The sequence below is a fragment of the Lycorma delicatula genome, chromosome 6, assembly GCF_047948215.1.
Source record: "Lycorma delicatula isolate Av1 chromosome 6, ASM4794821v1, whole genome shotgun sequence".
In the NCBI taxonomy this organism is placed as follows: Eukaryota; Metazoa; Arthropoda; class Insecta; order Hemiptera; family Fulgoridae; genus Lycorma; species Lycorma delicatula.
This window is the reverse complement of record NC_134460.1, coordinates 81696443-81719472: the sequence shown is the minus strand read 5'-3', so window position 1 is coordinate 81719472 and position 23030 is coordinate 81696443. Positions and strand designations below refer to the sequence as shown.

The window sequence follows — 23030 nt, the reverse complement described above, 5'->3', positions numbered from 1 at the left end:
AATAATTTAAAAAAGAAATCACTATGCAGCATCAGTAACAGAGAAATGTGCAATAGTTACTTTGAAATGCTACTTCAAATTTTCATTTCTTTTTAGACAAACATCATGTATACAGATAATATATATAAGTTTCTCTCTGTCCCTCCCACCTCTCTCTGTTAATTGTTTGTTTGTTTGTGTGTGTGTGTTCATGCTGGATATACTGCTCACAACAAATATGCATAATTTAACTCAATTACATGAAAGAATTTGCAAAAGCAATACAGCATATTAATATTTTATTTTTTTCATTTCATGATAGATAGAATTTAATAAAATAATTCAATGTTATTATAAATAAAACAATCTTTGCAATAGCTGCAAATTCATTGAAGGTAAAAACTGAAAAAAAAACTTTTTTTTCTCTTCCACAACATTGGATTTATTAAATTATGCAAATGGAGATTAAAAACTTGTAATTTAAAATATAAATCATTCAACGGTGATGAATGACAAATTAGCTAAGTTAATGAACAGTAAGAAAATTTCACTCATATTAAAATAAAACATCTATACATACTTTGTTAGAGATCAGAATAAATCCCATTCAGCCAAGAAGAAAAAATTCCAAATTAAAAAACGGTATAAACACAAAGTTACAAGTTACACATACCTATGTGGATGGATTAAAATATTAAAATTAGTAAGAATTAAGTTACAAATTAGTGTTCTCATCTTTTTTTTTAAATATTGGTATAATAAAATAAGTTCTGTTTATGATGTAATTAAAATTATGCCTCTTTATCTCTCTTTTAAAAAATTATTAATAAAGAAAATGTCTATTTCAAGAAATGATAATTTTTAGAAGACGGACTTAAAAATAAAATTCTCTTAAGTGATACTCAAGTTTTGGAAAAACACTTTTAGAAATTTTAGCCACTCGTGTTCCTTCTACACCAGCTCTCTTTCCTCATCCCTTCCACTTACCCAATTATCTAAAAGGTAGAGAGATTAATCTGTTAATCTCTCTACCCTGAGTCATAAAGAAACAAAACTGTACATTTTGCACTATTCAAGATCATATAATGATATACAATATACTATAATAGTATATTATATAAAAATTTTATTTTTATAAAAACAAAATAAAATATATTTTATTTTTATTTTTAAACATAAAATAAAGTTTGAAATAGTTATTACTTTCCAATAATCGATAAACCATTCATCCAAAAACCACTCAAACTGTTCGATGACAATGAGAAAAGATTAGTTAGTAGGACCTGGTGTCTTTTAAATTTTATTGTGTTTATGAGTAGAAAGTTGAGTTAGATTAAAGAATAGACAAAAAGGCCTTTTTGTATAGTTATTTTTGGGTTTTTTAAAAAAAAAATCAGTAATGCAATAAAACTAAATTGGTTAAAAAAGTTATTGGTTAAAAGAAAAAACAGTTGATGTGGCACTTGAACAGAGATGAGGTAGGAGGGAAAAATTGCTGAGTGTGCATAAGGAAGATAATTATGGAAGATGAAGAAAAACGTATCTGGAGATAAAATTTCTGGGAAGAATAGAAGCCAATGGGAAAGCCACTACAGCTGATAACCAGTTAAAAGATTTATGACTATTCAAAAAGAATACTCCAATTTAGGAGCTTTATTTTCCTCTTCTGGATCTAATTTACATAAAAATTTCTTAATATTTTATTTTATTTGTCATTTCATTTAATTTATTTTATCAGTTCCAGTTCATATTTTTTTTTTTTTTTTTTAACTTCCGAGTCCACAGTGAAGCATTACTTCAGATGATGAGATTAATGATTTGTAACGTGTATGAAAATGCCATGCCTGACCGGGATTTGAACCCGGTCAGTCCTACTTCTACAAAACAAAATCTGATATGGACACCACACGACTTCCTTGTAAGCCTATTAAATTACATATAAACATTTTTTTTAAATGAAAAGTACGTAAAATTTTATTTTGTAACTTCTGATAATTTTTCATATATTTTTTTCAATTATTATTATTTATCGTAAATTTTTTTTACAATCGGAGGTTAATAATTATTAATAAATCAATATATTAAAATTGAAAAAAAAGTTAAAAAAAAAGGAGAGGAAGTCTGATTCGAACCGATGTGCCCTTGTAAGATCCAATATTTCATTAATTAAAATTTCATTTCACTATAACTCTGGAACCAATGAAAATAAGTATCACTTATGATATATTGTTGAAAAGCTCTCAATGAGGGCTTTTTACTGCAGTTAAGAATTTCAAACCCAAAATCCAAGTTGTTTTTGGATTTTGGGTTTTTTTTGGACACTTTTGGTTCAGTCGATTGCAATCGAAAGGGAAAGTACGCAACTAGATGTTACAACAGTCCTAAATCTAGAATTTCAACATCCTACGGCTAATTCTTTTTGAGTTACGCGAGATACATACGTACGTACATACATACATAATACGCACGTACGTACAAATGTCACGCCGAAACTAGTCAAAGTGGATTCAGGGGTGGTCAAAATGGATATTTCCGTTGAAATCTGAAAACCAACATTTTTCGTGATCACAAACTTCCTTTACTTCGTACAAGGAAGTTAACACAAATTGGCATAATGAATGATGTACTTCATTCAGTAAAAAATATTGCTAATTTGTAGATCTAAGAATTAATATTCTAAGATAATTATTCAACTTTACTAAAAAAATTGCAGAAAGTAAAATGTTTTATGTCAGTGCCAAATAGATAGTCAGAGAAAATTAGAAAAAAATAATAAATGCATTTAAAAAATGGCGGTGTTAATGAAGAAAGTAGAAAAAACGATGGGCTTTATAAAAAATAAAAAACAGAGAAAGAAGAAGATGGAAATATTTGTGAAAAATATTTTGTGAAACACGAGTTGGACAGGTGAACCATGACATTTAGGTTTATTTTATCAGATAACTGGGAAGTAAGATGTAGGTAATATTTTGAGATTAACAGATTAGAAAAAAAAAACAATAATGACAGCATCAGAAAAAATAAGAAATGGATAACAAAAAAAAAAAAAAAAAATCAAAGATTATTCCGTGTTGGATGTTTGTGTGTATAACTAAAAGTGTTAGGTGCAGATTTAAAATAATTTATAGAATTTTATCGTGCAGCACTACACTGTAACAAATTATAAACAATTTAACTGTGTTATATACAACGGAAACATTTTTTTTTTATAAAAAAATAAAAAAAAAACATGCTTATTTCCAGAGTTCTACCGGGCCAATTTTAACGATTTTTGTGCAGTTTGAAACCTCCATGGGCATATTTTGACAGAAACTCATAAGATTTGTTTTCCTAAAAAAAAAAAAAAAAAAAACTACTAGAAAACTGCAAAAATATTTCTAATTTCTTTAGCGTTGTAGATATCGAGCTGGGACACTTTTTAATCGATTCTCTGACCTGGAAAATTAGAAAAATACTGTGTCAAAACATAAAATTCGTAAAGTTTATTGCAAATTTAAAAAAAGTATTTTGAATTGGTAATGACTAAAGTTTCCTGTCCCTGCTAATAAAAAAAAAACTTAATCTTCTTTATAAATTGTATACTTCTTACTCCTTTCTCTATCAATTAATCCCGATCATTTTAGACAGGATTCACATTCTAGAAAAGTCATTGTAAATATGTTTGATCACCTATTTTCGTTACAGAAATATTATTTTTGCTAAAAAAGAAATTATATAAAGAAAGTGTATAACTGTTTTAAAAAGAAATAATAACCTTACAAAAATGTAACTAAAAAAAATTAGAAACACGCTAAAGGGAATTCGTGTTTTTTTTCCTGTGAGTATTATAATTCTTCAACCGCTTTCACAATTTGCATTTTAATGAAAGAAACTGTTAATAACAGTTTTCTACAGCCTGTTGCAGTTTTTCGTGGAAGAGGATTTATTGGTAGTCTGATAAAATTCTAGTATTAAAAATTTTAAATTTTTGTATTAATAGAGAAGGCGAGCTACCTCTGTAGTTACTTAATTAGTTCTTAGATGGCACCACTGAAAGCTGAATTGAAATAAGTAAAATATAATCTAACCAAACTTAACTTAAGCCCGCTTCGCTCGCTAACCTTGACTAGCGAGCGAAGGTTTGCGAAAAAAGCGAGCGTAGGTTAAGTTTGATTAAATTATGTGGTATTTGGTCCTCAATCAGTCCATTTATTCATTCTTTTTTATATTTATTTTCTTATTTCGATGCAGCGTTTCAGTGGCGTAATCTTAAGAAATAAGTAACTACAGGAGTAGATCGCCTACTACATTAATACCAACATTTTTCTGATGATATGAGTAAATTTCATTTAAAAAAAAATATTTCATAAGCAGCATTGACAAAAGAAAAAGTACTTGTATTTCATTTTTTATTATTTATAAAACTAAGAAAAATTACAATAACAATTCCCTGAATTTTAATAACAATCAATTATCTATCTATTCAATGTTACTTGACATTTTATAATTTAACATAAAATCCTAAGAGTTGCATTAATATGTTTAACTGTTGTCTTTTTAGAAAAACGATCAAATAAGAATCCAAGAAATGAATTTTTTATTATTCCATTTAACCCATCCCCAGAGTTGATCAATCGTTTGTGTAAATTGGAGTGAAGTCAGATCCACAATCTTTAGATTCACCGAGTAGTATTCGTATTTTTACCAACAGATATGCTAGCGATTTATTATTATTATTTTGGTGATACAAGTTTCAAATAATAGGATCGGGCAAAATTTCTTCCTTGATTGATTGGTATTGGATTTCTATACTTCGATTCGAAACTAATAATTTTGATGTATCTAATTTTTTTTCGGCAAACATAAAAGGACCATCCATTCTAAGGGCATCAGAAACGATCCTTCAGAACGGAGACTACATACAGAGGATGAATGAGGATGATGTGTATGTAAACGAAGTGTAGTCTTGTACAGTCTCAGTTCGACCATTCCTGAATGGTGTGATTAATTGAAACCCAATCACAAAGAACACCAGCATATATATTCTAGTATTCAAATCCATGTAAAGATAACTGACTTTACTAGGACTTGAACGCTGGAACTCTTGACTTCCAAATCATTTGGGAAGACGCGTTCACCACTAGACCGACCTGGTGGGCAACTATGTAATAACCTTTTTATTAATTTTTTTTCTTTTATTTTTTTCCCCCTACTCACCCGGGCCAGTTATCCAATTAAGTATACGCAGCCCGAGGGAGTGTCCTTTTACTCTAAAGGGGCCTCACCGCCCACCGGTTGTACGTCCGGCACGGCAGTTCGGCCCCACCGGTCGGATCTTTTATTTTATTTTTGCCTGCCTCTAATTCCCAAGACCAGGACCGAGGCCGGCTATGCCGTCCCCAGCCCCAGCCCCAGGAACCGGGTCTCGGTCTTGAACATTGCCTGCCTCTAACCCTACTGGACACAGGCAAGGCCCGACTATGTCGTTCCCCACCGCATCAGCAATGCCGGGACTCGGTCTTGATTTTAATTACCCCACTAAATCATTAAAAACCTCTTCGTCTTCCCTCATTGTCCTTTGTCTTTATAACTTGAGTAACGTAAGATTCGAAGTTGTTCCAGTTATTCTTGTCGGCTGTCAGGAAAGATAGCATATCAATAGCGGTCAAAGCCTGTATCCCATAGCGCCATTTTAGGGGTATCCATCTGATGCATGTGAATAATGTATGTTCAACAGTATCTTCCTCATCACAAAACATACACGTTGAGGAGTCACGACGTCCGAATCGATTTAGATATTTCTCGAAATTTCCGTGTCCTGTCATGGCCTGTGTAATATAGTAGCTCAATTCTCCACGTCTTCTTTTAGTTCATACACGGATGTCCGGAACGATTTGTTTAGTCCAAGAGGCAGTAACACATCTGTTCCACCTCTCCTGCCACATCGTATATTGCTTCATTGGCCTCTCTCCTATCCATGCCATGAAAGCGAAGCCATCGCTCCATAACCAAGAGCTCTATAGGTGGGACAGAGGCCAACACGCAAGCAGCCTCATAAGAAATGGTTCGGTATGCACTAATAACCCCGATCAGCATCCTCCTGTGCACACTTTGAATGCATTTAACGTTTTTATTAATGCTCATGGCTCTGTGCCAAAAAGGGGCGGCGTATAACAATGTGGAGGTCAGTGCCGACGCTATGATCTTACGTTTAGAGGCTTTCGCGCAGCTATTCTTGCCATAAGACCCAGTAAAGCCTTCAGTAACCCCTCGGATTCCCCGCATTTATTAGCAATGTGTGAACTGAAGGTGAGCGTCTTGTCAATGATTACTCCAAGGTACTTTGTATGTTGAACTCTCCTTATATTATGTCCGCCTATTTTGAGGTCGAGATTCCGTATATTTCTTCTACCTGCAAGAATGTTATATTCACATTTATCTAAAGACAGGGTCAGACCGACACTAGTCAGCCATTCGTGAATGGCACCCAGAGCGATATTTGCAGTAAATTCTAACTCATTCCCAGCACTGACCCTGACGAGAACGGCCAAATCATCAGCATATGCCACCAATTCGACACCAGCAGGCATTTGTAGTCTCAAGATGTCATCAAAAGCTATAATCCACAATAATGGGCCAAGGACTGACCCCTGGGGTACGCCGCCCAATATCTGGTGCCTAATAGTGCCGTCGAGTGTTTCGACCACGGTCCACCTGTCGTTTAAATAATCTGCCACTTGTCTCAGGAGGAAAGAGCTAACCCTTTTCCTGTGCAGCGCCTTCAGTACCGATCCCCACCTGACGGTGCCAAAGGCATTTTTAATATCTAAAGTAATAAACAACGGAATTTTCCTGATTCGCCAGGACCCGGCTCTTGTTTCCTGTGCCCAGGAAACTATTTTATGAATGGCATGAACCGCCGACTTACCCTTCCTGAAACCATATTGGTTGTCGTGTAAACCATTCATTTCTACTAGTTCCTGAGACAGCTTGTCGGCTATTAGCCTCTCCACAACCTTGCCCATGTGATTTATTAAGCTGAGGGGCCTGTATGCAGTTATGTTTGCATCTGTACTTCTTTTTGGAAGGAATACAGTTCTAGAAGCCTTCCAGCAGTCGGGGAAGATCTTATGCGAGACGCCAAAGTTAGCAATATCTGTCATCTCCCAAGGGATCTTTCTCATTAGTCCCTTGAGGATAGCGACTTGAATGCCGTCAGGTCCTGGACTTTTATTATCTCTGAGGCGGCCTATTGCATCCTTTACCTCATCTTGTGTGAATCCGTATCTTTCGCAGTCCGGCCGTTCAAAACGGCAAACATCTCTGACCGGGAACAAATCTGATAGTTGTACCGTTGCGATCTCCGACGTAAGGACGGGCAAACGTCGTCCGAACCTCTTCATTACAATTTGGTTAGCCCGCCCCCATGGGTCGGAGTCCAGTTCAGCGCATAATTCTCGCCATCGGTCCTTTTTTGCTCGCTTGATCATGTAATTTAGTACACGCCTTGCTGCCGCAAATTCAATAAGTGCGGCCTCGAAAGGAGGGCCACCTCTTGCTCGTAACCTGTACTTCTCCCTTCTCCAGTACTGTAGCCTGTTACGCTGCAGAGCAATTTCAGGTGACCACCAGTAAACTGGATGCTTTCTGTTAGCCGATTGGTGGATCCTAGTCATTTCCTCTATAATTGTGTTCTGCAGGACTAACGGAGAGAGCTCATCACTATTTGTCAATCTAGCTGCAGTCCTATTGACGACGGTATCGATTTGCCATCCGTTAAGACGTGGCGGTTTAAAAGAAGCATGGGCGGGAGCATGAGAAATGTCCATGGTCAAGAGGGTAGCGCGATGGTCGCTGCCTGTGTCAGATTCAAGCACACACCAGTGGAAGGTGTGTGCATTCCATCTACTATCGACTAAGGAGAGATCGAGAACCGCTCTGTGTCCTCTTGCCTCGAAGGTGAAAGTGCCGTCGTTAAGACAAATGAGGCCAGTAGCCATCATAATATCAGCGAATACCCGACCTCTGTTGTTAGTGTAGTGACTACCGGCTATAATGGCTTTACAGTTAAAGTCACCCATTATTATGACCCTTTTGGGTGCTTGTATTATTAAGATTGTAATTCTGTCAATATATGTCTTAAAGTCCTCGAAAAGAACATTAGGACTGATGTAGCCTGCAACTAGAACAAATTCGGCGAAAGTGATGGCCAGGATCCCCTCCTCACGGTGGTACAGTTGCCACGGGCATCTGTTACTGTAGCTCCTAACTGCTACATCCCCGGCAGTGTCGGTGGTTCAGACGTGACGAGCAGCTTCAATTCTATTAGGCTCGGTTATAATTAATAAATCGGCATCGATTTCCATAGCCGTCGCTCCCACTAAATCATGGGAGAGACGACTCCTATTGGTATTTGCCATTAATAACTTGGGCATCGCCTCTGGAGCCGCACTTCATGCCTCCGGTGCGGTGAGATTCGCTGCCACAGTCCAAACACTTCATACCGTCTCTGCAGTCCCTAATTACGTGCCCTTTGTCCCCGCAATTGAAGCAGAGGGCAGACATATCGGGACCTTTACAATCTATAGTCCTATGCCCAGAAGCCCAGCATCTGTGGCATTTATCATTGTCTGTGCGAATATAAGCCCGACAATGTACCCAACCTATTTTTAATCTGCTGGCGACTAGTTTAGTTGCAGTTCTGTAGTTAGTAATGACTGTGGCATTGCGCGTGTCACCGTAAGCATATCTGAGAGATGGAAAGATTCAGTGGAGTCCGCTACTGTAGCAATTGCATCGTTAATTTCCCTTTCCGTAGTGTCAGCATCTAGGTCTTTTATATGAACGACTGCTCGCCGATCCCCTCTAGTCCGCAAGTCTACTTGTAGCTCGGCGGCTCTGTCTCGCAGGGTGGTAGTAAACTGTGCCGCATTATCTACGCCATTGATTCTGACTTCCAGCTCATCATTTCTGCCTTTCCTAAGGGATAATACTACCCCTGCCTCTTCCTTAGTTACTGTGTTTTTAACAGTTTTGAGTAAATCAGCAAAGGTTTTGCCTTGTGCCTTCACTACTACGATTTTGCTACCCTCAACAGGAGGAGTAGCACGTCGTCTGGAGGCCGATTTGGATCTTGTCCGGCTTGTATCGGCCCTCCCAGGGACAACTAGGGAGACCATAGTGGCATTATTTCTGTTCATGTATATTAAAATTTTTTTAATAATATTTCCATGGGGACCGCCGGGCAAAACATATGTTTGTCTTATCCAGCACTCGCCTTAGTGCCTTTAATAAGCATTTGGCCGTCTGTTTTTCATCCAGAGTCGAGTCGTAGAATATAGTATATTTGTTCTTTTGTATTTCATTCTCCTCTAGGTCTGTCATCATAGTAGTGACATCATGAGCTATCATACCAGGTTTGATTTGTTCAGACGTAGCTCTTCTGGATTTTGGAATGTCCACAAACTGGCAAGTATCCCCATGACCATCTGCGGGTGAGACAGCCTTAAATTTCCCCATTGCGCGTGAGGACCATCTTTGAGGAAGTCTCTCAATCAGTTCTTCGTCATTAAGGTCAGTATCTAATATATCGGCCTGTTCCAGTGAAATCATCTCGGTTTGAGTTGCCTGTGTCACCACATTTAGTGGTGGTGACATCTCAGATAGGGCTTTCAGTCCCATATTTATTTTCTTAAGTTCGAGCTCATGCTCGCCAATGTATTTAGAAAGTCCTGAGCCCATGTGCTGCTTTAGGTCCATCATAACAAGTCCCAGTTGGTATGTGATACTACCAAGACTATTTGGGTTAGACTCTTCTTCCTCGGAGGAGCCCTGCCTGAATCGTTTTTTGCCTTTTGAATCGGCCACCTTTTTAACATTTTTAACGGATTTGGAAGTTCCAGCTCTTTATCCGGTCATTTCTTCCGTTGGGAGGGACCCACGGCGTCTCATTGTCTATGGTTGTACTCCTTGGACAATTCCGCGTCCAACGAGTACCCACACGCCAAAATAGGGGGCCCCAAAATTTTGGGAGGGTTGGTAAAATGTATGAGTTGAAAAATGAGGTCCAAAAAAATTTTGGGGGGTCAGGGGGTAGGAAAATTTATGAATCAAATTTGGGTCGAGGAATTGTGGTTCTATTGTCTATGGATCGGGAGATATGTAGGAAAAACTATTTCCCCTATATAACGCTCGCTAGGACTTACGACTAAATTCATACAAATTAGTCAACTTGAATGGAAAATTTTCTAAGTGGTTGTTTACCAGTTAGAAATATGCATGTATTGTCCAGTTCGTTTAACTAAGAAAAATTTCAATAAAATTGTCTATAATATAACCTCAATTTTGGTTATTAACTTCGTAAAAAAGGTTAATACTCACGATATATGTATGTAAATATCTTCTCTTATGTCTTCATTCACATAATAACACAATGTATCACTAAAAACATAACTTAGTGTCTCCAAAATAAGCCAAAAAAGTTGCCTTATAGTCACTTAAACCAAATTCATAAAAAAACTCTTAATAACAAGGTAAATCCACATCCAAATCTCATAAAAATTTACAGTTGTATCCGTTATCCAAAGCACTTAAATTCCCAACAGTCCAAATCAATGAAATCAGCAAAAAACCAATCGAAAACACAATAAAACGCGGAGCTCAAATAGACACGTCTTAGCAGATGGAGTATCCTCACTCGACTCTAACTATTATCATAACCTTAACCTTAATTTTTATTTTCAGGAAAATTAAGGAATATGCAGTAGAATAAAACTAAATGTACTTTTAAATCAAATAATGAAATTTGTCAAAATTTGTAATGTTATATAAAGATTAGCGAAGTGTTTTTCAAATAAATATTGGCAGTTATTAATAGTGGTATTTTTTTTTTTTAAATTTTAATATAACCTAATATTTTTAAATTTGAAATTTAGTACCACCAGATAAATATATTGTTTGATGAATATTAGATATAATGTCACATTAACCATAATTATCTTTATCAATATTCAATAGCAGATGACATGAGCACAGATATCCGGTAGTCACTGAAACTAGTGTTTTGTAAAAATACATAGGTACCTCTACTTAGGTATTATAAATTGATATAGAATTATCAAATTCCTCATTCAAAAACTTTTTTAATGGTTTTTGTAATAAATGTTTAAAAATATAGTTACTTTTATTTTGAATTTATTTAATCATGTATATTTGGGATGTAAACGAATTAATTTTAATTTTCAATTTATAATTTTTAATTAAACAATAATAGTTTTAGTTTATTAGTTTGTATCTCAAAACATATTATTAAATAAATTAGCAGTAATTGGAATTAAGAGGAATTATAAATAGATAGATTTGCGTCATACGTCCTGATCTTCAATAAACTGAAATGTCCAGAGATAATAAAAGCCAGATTTTACAGATTGGATCTATGTCCTTTTATCCCAACCCCAATATGATGCTTTGAATGACAACGATTCGGACATAGAGTGGCAAGGTGTACTAGGAAACATCTCCATTTCTGGTGAGCCATTCCACCCTGATGACCTTCAAAAATATGTATTTCTGGCCTCCTTGGTCCAACCACGCTGTATAGTATACTACTCATAATAGTTTATAGCAGTACATAATATTAAAATATATATATTATAATACAGTATACATGTATACACAATGTGTATTGTAGATTGTACTATATAATACTTTAGTGATCTATTATAAATGTTACATTTTCTCTTGAGTATCAAGCTCAATAGTATAAAATTCACTGTAATACCAAGAAACCAATATAAGCTGTATTAATATTATTAAGTTAATGCAGCATATTAATAACTTAATTCATAGTTAACTAGTTGATCCCCAATAACTAGCTGATGAAGTGATCAACTGACATATTGTACCGTAGCTTCTAGGATTAGTCCTAGGATGAACATTTTTGCTTCTATCATTATTCATCACAAGGGAAAATATATGTTGAAATCAAATAATCACAATTACAAGAAAACAGAAGCAATGTATGAAGGAATAAGATCTAAATAAAAAATTATGAATTTACATAAATTAATTAAAGTATCAGAAAATAGCTTATTTACTTACTTATAATGTGGATTACGTGGATGAGATGGAGTTAATTTTAGTACTGAGCGAAAACTTAAGATATTATCATTTGTATCTTCAAGAAATGGATCCAGGTAACCTTAGGGAAAATATAAAATTAGAAAGATGAGTGATGAAATAGTATTTTGTTAATTAATAAAATTTTAATGAATTCATATCATATTAATAAAATAATTTTCAATGAATTTAAATACATTACAAATACTACGTGACAAAATTGAAAAATTAAATCAGACGAAGAAAATCCATAAATTACAACACACACACACACATTTTCGATAGTTTATAAAATAATTAACTTTTGTATATAAATACAGGAATGTTTTTAAGTCAGTGTTTAATGTTTTTAACTAATGCTTCTGATAATTGTGATTATTGTGTCGCATAGCCAGTTGGAACAGATCACCGCGACTATTGTGGAGAAAGCTTTTTTATGTCTCGAATTAACCAAAACAAAATCTGCTACTATCGTGCAGTGATGTTCCAGAACATCGGTAAACGATCACCAACAAGGCATTCCAAATAAAGACGGTATAAAGCAATTAGTAAACACAGGGTATCTCTGTAAAAAAAATGTTCTAGAAGATCTACCGTGCTAGAATAACTAATTGCCGCCGTGTACCGATGTATTCCAGGTAAATAGAAAGTTTAGAATTGCTTCGACAAATTCTAAAACCGGCCGTGAGGAAACTTTTTTGATAAAAAAAACGGTTGAAAATGACGCTTTATAAGTTAAGTTAGTTCAAAGTTTAAGAACGACAAAATCTTATGTAAAGATTTCTGAATGGATATACCAAAAAATGTTCCTTTTATCGCCTAATTTTTTGTGGGTGAATCACATCGACGTTTTGATATTCACACTGAAGATATTTGGAAAGGGCAATAGACACAGCGTGAGAATAAGGGGGAACAGTAAACCCGAAAGAGTGTTTTTACCTATTTCCCGCGTAAAGGTGTACGGACAATTCTTTATTCAAACCCCTAAATGAATGACTGATGAAAGAGCAAGACAACTTGAGAATGACATTGATGCGATAAAAGACTAAGTTTTTGTCCTTTCCTTTTTGTTAATGCAAATGACTTTTTTCCTGTTTAGTCTCCTGGAATTACTGCAGAGGATGAATGAGGATGATATGTATGAGTGTAAGTGAAGTGTAGTCTTATAGTCTCAGGTCGACCATTTCTGAGATGTGTGGTTAATTGAAACCGAACCACCAAAGAACACCTGTATCCACGAGCTAGTATTCAAATTCGTATAAAAGTAACTGCCTTTACTAGGATTTGAACGTTGGAACTCTCGACTTCAAAATCAGCTGATTTGCGAAGTCGCGTTCACCACTAGACCAACCCGGTGGGTAATGCAAATGACTTAAATAACTTCACTCAAACACTGTTGCTAGAACAAACGCTGTTCACAAATTTGTGATGAATTGGAATACTGTGTTGATTTCTGCCATGTGACTAACGGTCCACTCGCAGAACACTTGTTTTCCATGAACCCATCTAAGTACTGGTTACTCATGTATGGGAGTATTTCTATAAAACATTTTCAAAGTTAAGCCGATTGTGTAGAGTGATATTAAAGTATGGAATTTCAAAACTGAAGAATATTAGGAGGTAGAAACAAGTGCAGATCTGCATTGTTATAAAATTACTACTTGGTGTGTTTCAAGTTTTTGTTCTTCATCTTAGATCTGTTATATCGAATCGAATCCTTTTTTTTAAATAAGAAGTTGGACATTTGGGACATGATTTTTAATGTAAAGTTTTACTAGAAAACCGTTTTTCTTTTTCAGTTATAAGCAATCAAAGTTGCAAAAACGGAAAAATCGCAGTTGATAAAATGAGGTAAACTACTCTGTAGTAACTTTCTTTACTTCGTATTACTTTCAGAATTACATCCAATAACAAAATTTAAATAGTTAATGTTGGAATTAATGGCACAAACACTAATAATAATATCCTCCACAATAACAAAAACATTATTTTGCAACAGTACTACAAATTGCATGGCTTGGTCGACTGATATTATTTACTTTAATCGCAATATTTCATTCTAAAATTAAAATTGGAATTAATGTGGCCGTTACCAAATTAAAGTTTCCGATAAAATTACATTTTTAGTAGCCTACGCTCATAATTCATCAATTCAAACCACACTACAATTTCCTATATCTGGTAGTAGTTTTTAATCTAATGGATGAAAGGATGTAACTGTGAATTTAGTATATTTTTTGTTACAAATAAGATGATTATTTTGGTGATAGGTAAATTAATGTAATTTTTATTTTTGTTCAGAGTTATACTAAAAAGAGATTTTTTAATGAAATCGACGCTTTTGTATTTACACTTCTAGATTTTCACGTTAGCTCTTGAGAGTATATGTAGATTAGCATTTAGAGGATAGGGCGAGTTTATCGTTTATTTGATTAAATTTTACCCCAAAAAATAAAAAAAAATTCTATCGACATATAAGCTTTTTGGATTTTTGTCGTTTACCAGAAATGAGAAGTTCGTCGCTACAGGAGGTGAAGGATAAAATAACTTAAAATTTGCAGATTTTGCTTTTTTGAATATCGGCATATTTATGATTTTATGATAACCGGAGTCGATAGGTTATAAAAAGTAATAAGAAAGCTTTGGTAATGTACAATTTATTTAAATTGTATTTAAATCTCCTAAAGTAATTTCCCTTTCAGATATAACTGGACTATGTTTCAATGTTTATATTCGTGAAATAGTTTACAAACACAACCGCGTGCGCGCGTTCGAAAAGCAAGATAGTTTTAAGTAAAAGTTCTAAAAACGTATGCGATAGAACAATTTAAAAAAAATATATTCTAAATGAAAATCTTATAAAGACATTTTGCTTTACAAAAGAAAAAAGACTATAGCATTTCTTGAAAGCTTTGGAAATTAATTGAATTATAAGTAATTAGATTCTATTTTTTTTTGTTATAAGTAATATTATGTGATTGAAATTGGAACGAGTAAAAATCTCATTTCAGGCGCAAAAACAGCCTACTGACTGGTTACTAGTCTAATCACGTTTCTACCTGGTACCGAAAGGATTAAGATAGAAACCATCTAGTCCGACTTACTAAGTGGTCGAACTGACATTAATTCATATATTGTTTAAAAAAAAAATTTAGTTTTTTTTTTTTTTTTTTAAATAATCCTGTGTAACTTTTGAAATGTTTTATGATTTTCGTTTATCAATTAAGTCATGATACAATTTTTTTTTTTTTGCCTTCAGTCATTTGACTGGTTTGATGCAGCTCTCCAAGATTCCCTATCTAGTGCTAGTCGTTTCATTTCAGTACACCCTCTACATCCTCCATCCCTAACAATTTGTTTTACATATTCCAAACGTGGCCTGCCTACACAATTTTTCCCTTCTACCTGTCCTTCCAATATTAAAGCGACTATTCCAGGATGCCTTAGTATGTGGCCTATAAGTCTGTCTCTTCTTTTAACTATATTTTTCCAAATGCTTCTTTCTTCATCTATTTGCCGCAATACCTCTTCATTTGTCACTTTATCCACCCATCTGATTTTTAACATTCTCCTATAGCACCACATTTCAAAAGCTTCTAATCTTTTCTTCTCAGATACTCCGATTGTCCAAGTTTCACTTCCATATAAAGCAACACTCCAAACATACACTTTCAAAAATCTTTTGCATCTTTATCTTTTCACCTTGTACTGTTGCTCCGAATCTAAATTGTTCTTTAACATCATTAACTGCTAGTTCCATGTAAAGATTAAAAAGTAACGGAGATAGGGAACATCCTTGTCGGACTCCCTTTCTTATTACGGCTTCTTTCTTATGTTCTTCAATTGTTACTGTTGCTATTTGGTTCCTGTACATGTTAGCAATTGTTCTTCTATCTCTGTATTTGAACCCTGATTTTTTTAAAATGCTGAACATTTTATTCCAGTCTACGTTATCGAATGCCTTTTCTACGTCTATAAATGCCAAGTATGTTGGCTTGTATTTCTTTAGTCTTCCTTCTTCTATTAATCTGAGGCCTAAAATTACTTCCCTTGCCCCTATACTTTTCCTGAAACCAAATTGGTCTTCTCCTAACACTTCCTCCACTCTCCTCTCAATTCTTCTGTATAGAATTCTAGTTAAGATTTTTGATGCATGACTAGTTAAACTAATTGTTTTGTATTCTTCACATTTATCTGCCCCTGCTTTCTTTCGTATCATTACTATAACACTTTTTTTGAAGTCTGACGGAAATTCCCCTTTTTCATAAATATTACACACCAGTTTGTGTAATCTATCAATCGCTTCCTCACCTGCACTGCGCAGTAATTCTACAGGTATTCCGTCTATTCCAGGAGCCTTTCTGCCATTTAAATCTTTTAATGCTCTCTTAAATTCAGAACTCAGTATTGTTTCTCCCATTTCATCCGCCTCAACTTCCTCTTCTTCCTCTATAACACGATTTTCTAATTCATTTCCTCCGTATAACTTGTTCTTCAATATATTCCACCCATCTATCGACTTTACCTTTCGTATTATATATTGGTGTACCATCTTTGTTTAACACATTATTACATTTTAATTTATGTACCCCAAAATTTTCCTTAACTTTCCTGTATGCTCCGTCTATTTTACCAATGTTCATTTCTCTTTCCACTTCTGAACACTTTTCTTTAATCCACTCTTCTTTCACCAGTTTGCAATTCCTGTTTATAGCATTTCTTAATTGCCGATAGTTCCTTTTACTTTCTTCATCACTAGCATTCTTATATTTTCTACGTTCATCCATCAGCTGCAATATATCGTCTGAAACCCAAGGTTTTCTACCGGTTCTCTTTATTCCGCCTAAGTTTGCTTCTGCTGATTTAAGAATTTCCTTTTTAACATTCTCCCATTCTTCTTCTACATTTTCTACCTTATCTTTTTTACTCAGACCTCTTGCGATGTCCTCCTCAAAAATCTTCTTTACCTCCTCTTCCTCAAGCTTCTCTAAATTCCACCGATTCATCTGACACCTTTTCTTCAGGTTTTTAAACCCCAATCTACATTTCATTATCACCAAATTATGGTCGCTATCAATGTCTGCTCCAGGGTAAGTTTTGCAGTCAACGAGTTGATTTCTAAATCTTTGCTTAACCATGATATAATCTATCTGATACCTTGCAGTATCGCCTGGCTTTTTCCAAGTGTATATTCTTCTATTATGATTTTTAAATTGGGTGTTGGCAATTACTAAATTATACTTTGTGCAAAACTCTATAAGTCGGTCCCCTCTTTCATTCCTTTTGCCCAGCCCGTATTCACCCACTATATTTCCTTCCTTGCCTTTTCCAATGCTTGCATTCCAATCTCCAACTATTATTAAATTTTCATCTCCTTTTACGTGTTTAATTGCTTCATCAATCTCTTCGTATACACACTCTACCTCATCATCATCATGGGCGCTTGTAGGCATATAGACGTTAACAATCGTTGTCGGTTTAGGTTTTGATTTTATCCTTATTACAATGATTCTATCGCTATGCGTTTTGAAATAATCTACTCTCTTCCCTATCTTCTTGTTCATTATGAAACCTACTCCTGCCTGCCCATTATTTGAAGCTGAGTTAATTACTCTAAAATCACCTGACCAAAAGTCGCCTTCCTCTTCCCACCGAACCTCACTAATTCCTACCCAACAATAAAAACAGAAAGAATAAATGTGCTCTACAAGAATCTAGGGGACGGAGCCCTGACAGGCTAGTTAGTATACATATATTAGTGTATATATATATATATATACAAAAATGAATGTTTGTTTGTTTGTCCCGTATGCTTTCCTATACCATTCATCCGATTGCGATGAAACTTTGGTGAGTTGTGCGCACGCCTGCGAAGGTTTCTGACCTTAGTTTGGACCTGCTACGTGGCGCTGGGGTCGAGATATTTCGAAAAATTGTATTTATGGTCAAATTTGGGTCATATTCAGAATATATATTATTAACAAATAGAATATACATACATATATATATATATATATGTAAAATATTATAATATATTTAATATTATATATATATATATATATATATATATATATATATATATATATATATATTAATAAATATTCAGAATATATATTAGTTACGTGAAAAGAAACGTTTTTGCAAAAACTATATCCGTTAGCTGACGTCGGTGTCGAGATTTTTACGAAACAAATAACTAATTTACAAACAGAATTTCTTCTTCTATATATATATATAAAAGAATGTTCGTATGTGTGTCCGCTACAGACTAAAAAATTAGTGGACCGATTTACGTGCGGTGTTTTGCAAAATGGTCCGCGTCGTCCGGAGAAGGTATAAAAAACTAATTATTCAAATATAATTAAAAGATTAATTATTTACTGAATAATTAATATGGACTTTAATGACATTTATCTTTTACCTTACAGTTTTTTTTTATATTTATAATTAATCTTATAATGTCGTGGCCTATAAAAACGCTTTAATTTTTCTTTGGTAGTAAATGAATTGAAACATTTCACAGTATTAATTTTTATTTGGCTAAAAATATAAACTGAATACGCATTCAATCTTTAAATGACAAAAACGAGATTGTTTTTTTATAGATTAATTACTGTGTTTCATTGGAACTCAAATACCGGAAACAAAGGATCAAACTTCAACAAACGCTATGTCTAGTTTTACTCAGTACGCCAGAACGAACAAGCAATTACTATATTAATAAAGAATGCGACTCATAATTTTGTGTTTAATTTGATATCAAAATAGTATAGTATCAAAAACGTATGTTTAAATAAAGCGTGTAGCACACTACATAAAACTGTTTAGTATACTACACTAAACTACGATATGTGTACAATACGGTTTTAAGTCTCCATTGGAAATCTCCGCGTATTACGGGCACCCAAAAATTTTATGTTGTTTTTTAAGAAAAAAAGGTGTACATCGAATGCTAATAAATATGGTAATTAGTGAAACTTATGTTTATAAATCAACAATTCAAAACGCACTCCAATCATGTGTCTTCACGGTATTAATTTCAAATTTGGAATGAGGTAACTGTATTAAATTAAAATTCTCGTTAGTTGTAATCAAACACGCGATACTTCACAATATTGTTTAGTGTCTGTATAATATAACATGCGATCTTTAAAAAAATTATTTATATATACTATTATATAAATACGAAGAGGATTTTTGTTTGTTTGGTATAAACAAAAAACTACTCGATCAATCGCAACTAAATTTTACCCATGTTTCTTGGCATAACTAAGTTTTTAGATATATTTCATCTTCAAAAATCTCGGAAAAAATAATGTAAATGTAGTAGTGGAAATTTACCGGTTGAAGCACAAACTTTAATGAATTGAATTAATTGACTGTGAGCCTCTATCACTATGCGAGCTGGATTTGAACCGAATGATTCGAATAAATTGAATTATTAATATTACAAAAATAACAAAATTGAATTTACGTTAAATAAAAAATATTAAATAAATTTAGAAAATTCTGTTTAATAATAACAGGCTTATTAATAATAACCGACCGATTATTTTAAAATTTTCAGGGTACATTCGTGTTACACCGGGAAAGGTTTTAAACCATCGACCGAGGCCCTAGATCTGTTGAAGGTTAAGATATTAAAAACCATTATTATTTCGTGAAGGAGGGTGTCACTGTGAATTAAAGATACCCCATTAAGAAAAAAATAGATTAATCCTTTTACTTCATTATTATATTTATGCCACCATGGTAAAGAAATAAATTACAAATTTCTCGTCGTCAAAGGTGTGTGTACTTTAGTTACCATAGTTACTTTTATTTCTATCTTCTGAAATTTATTTTCTTTTTCAGGTTTCTATAAAACCTGAATACTATAATTATTATTTATCAGTATTATTTTCATAACCATTAGGATAATGTACAGTCAGGTGTTGCAGGGGGTGGAGCCCACTGTATAGATGGAAATGGCGACCGAGGCACCCCTCTGGAAAATTGGCAATGGCGAGCGAAACGAGCTCTACGGTACGGAGCTATTCGATTGTTTTATTAACATTGTCCGACTTTCTTTGCCTAATTTTTTAAATAGGGAAAATTCTTTTTATGTTAATCCTATTTTTTTGTAACCGGCCACGGGGTAAGCTCTTTGGCCCCGGGAGGGCCCCGAGGAGCCCCAGATTTGGGTTCGTGATTCGTTTGGGCTGATCTGGTCTTAGGGTCCAGTATTCTATACAAGTAAAACAGGATTTTTAAAAATGCAAAAGAATTTGAAAGTTTCCACTTTTTCATTCTAGAATACGCGCATAACTTTCAATTGGTATCTAAAAAACTGAAGATATTTTTACACAATTATGCTTAACAAGAAATTTCGTCCATTTTCGTTTCATCCCTAAAAAACTATTGCTATTTGGATTTTTAAATTATCGTTCATAAAAAACTGAAAGTGGTTCACTTTATAAAATGAAGAGTAAAACAAATTGTGCTACAGTCGACTTTTTCATGTTGATATATTTCTTATAATCAACGATCAGATCTTTAGCATTGCGAAAAGTAGTGATAAAAAGTATGCAGGTTAAAAGACAGTACACTTAACTAAAAATGGCTAACTTATTTCAATACAATTAGAAAACATTTGTGCAACAAATATTACATATAAGACCCTTTAAACGACAACACAAACAAACAAAAAAACACACACACACAACAAAAAAATAAGAACATAGCCATGATCAAGCTTTATTTGTAGTTAATGTTCTTTTTTCGAATGAAAATAATTCAATGCAAAAAGTAGTAGTTAAATTATTCTATAATTTAAAATATTTACCTCTTTGTATAATATTTAATCTTTCTTCAGGGTTGTATATTTCGTCGTCAACTGATATCACTATATATTCACCAAATTCAAGAAGTCTTTGTCTTTGTAAGCACAGAACAAAATCTACTAATGCTATATGTTCGCCCACAAAGACGTAAACTGAAAATAAATAAAACATTTACACAGTTTTAACTGCAATTAATATATTAGAAAACATGCGTAATAACAGCTATTTTTTACTTGTATTATTATATCTAGTTTAAAATCCACCAAAGAAATATTATTAAATTTGTAAAATTAATGTTCATTACTTAAAAAGAAGTCTAAAACCGTTTAACACAAAAAACAGGAGTTCTAGAAAGAAAATAAAAGACGCTGTAAGCTTTTGCGTACTAATATTATTTCTATTTGTTGTATTTGACTGTTATTTTATACGGTTTATAAAAAATGAAACTTCTAACCTTAGTCATATTGCCATATTTTTCTATCGCTCTACTTGATTTTTTATTCCAGCAGCAAAACCTGAGGCAATTTTCTTCCAACCATAAGTATCCTGTCTATTTGAATAAGTTCATCAATGACAGATTGTATCAATTCTGGATACCGGTGTTCTTTGGTGGTTGGGTTTCAATTAACCACACATCTCAGGAATGGTCGAACTGAGAATGTACAAGACTCTACACTTCATTTACACTCATACATATCATCATCCTCATTTATCCTCTGAAGAATTATCTAAAAACGGTAGTTACCGGAGGTTGAACAGGAAAAAGAAAGATTGTATCAATTCTGGAATTGAAAATTTCATCATCCTCATGTCGGTTATCGCTAACACATATCGGGACACTTTTGAATTGATCAACTTTCTTGTAAAAATTTGCACAATTCTTTAAACTTTTACTGTTTTACTTGATCATTTGGAAGTAAATTTCAAACGTTCTACGCTCTCTGAAAGCAGTAACTCGCTGAATGTTTTCCTTTAAAAGTGTTCTTTTCAGAAGGATTTGCTATTTTTGAATGATTGATGATAATTATGTACATAAATTGGAAGTCCATCAAATGTTTTAAATGGATTACAAGGCTGCTAACCTTTGAACAAGAAAACATCGTACTTCTTATTTAAAAGATATTTTTAACGTCAGGTATTTGTCTCTTTACTTATCTCATGGTCCTTTTGACAATGAAGCTACGAATTCTTATATCGTATAGAATAAAACAATTCATAAAGTGCTTTTAGTACCCGGCCACATGGCTTTAACCTTCTTAATAGAGACAAATATTATGCATCATTCTACTTCACTCCAACATTCTGACCCCCCTTATGGGGAAGAACCCGCCTAAGTGACGATCCCGGTCACCACACCATCCCTTCCGTTTCTAGCACCAATGAGCTTTACTGGAGATTGTCTTATGGACCCTTTAAACCTTTTTTCACAGTCATCAGTTTGGCCTCGATGCAAATACCTCGACAGACATTTCCATCAGTGTATTTACTTAACTTACTATCGTCTTTCACATTACTTCTTCCAACCACGACCACCTACCGTAACTTACAAGGCTCTACTACTTACTTTCTAAATATGCAACTTTAAACATACTGGTATTTATTTTATTTTAAAAGTAATATGTCTGGTAATTTTAAATGCAAAAGACATTTTTCCATTTTTGTACATCAGTTAGTAAAATTTTCGTTTATTATGAAATCTTCTACAACTGCCATAAATTCTTTAGCATAGCTTTATCTGCACCTTTTTCAAGTTTAACCTTATTTTAGGTTTGTCAGTTATAATTTTCATGTGCTTTCTTATTTACACCTTTTCTTATTTTTCAAAACTAATAACTAAAAAATAATTATTTTTCAGATTTTTTATAATTCTGTGAAGTTAAAATGAATTCTTATATAAACAATTTTTTATTTTAGTTATTTTTCAGATTAGATCATTTTTGTCTAACATTGAATGCAATAGTTGTGTTATTTTTTCAATTTACAAATTTGAATAATTGGGTGTTCTAGAAAAACAGAATTCATATTATCAGTTTTTATAGTTTTGATTTGTACATCTTGGGTGTAGGTGGCAATAGCCTCGCATTACATTCTGTTCCTGCCCATAAACATTTTTAAATGTAAAACCAAACTCTG

The 23030-nt window shown here is 33.7% G+C and overlaps 1 protein-coding gene across 1 annotated transcript in view; it reads right to left on the bottom strand.

The window, feature by feature from the left end:
• The window catches only part of Gyc32E (Guanylyl cyclase at 32E), a 297263-nt gene that overhangs the window by 71786 nt on the left and 202447 nt on the right, over positions 1 to 23030 (bottom strand). Inside the window, exons 5-6 of the mRNA XM_075367966.1 lie at positions 20900 to 21049; positions 12058 to 12157 (exon numbers count right to left, since the gene is read on the bottom strand). Of these exons, the coding sequence (XP_075224081.1) occupies positions 12058 to 12157; positions 20900 to 21049 (250 nt within the window). The remainder of the gene's footprint in view (positions 1 to 12057; positions 12158 to 20899; positions 21050 to 23030) is intronic.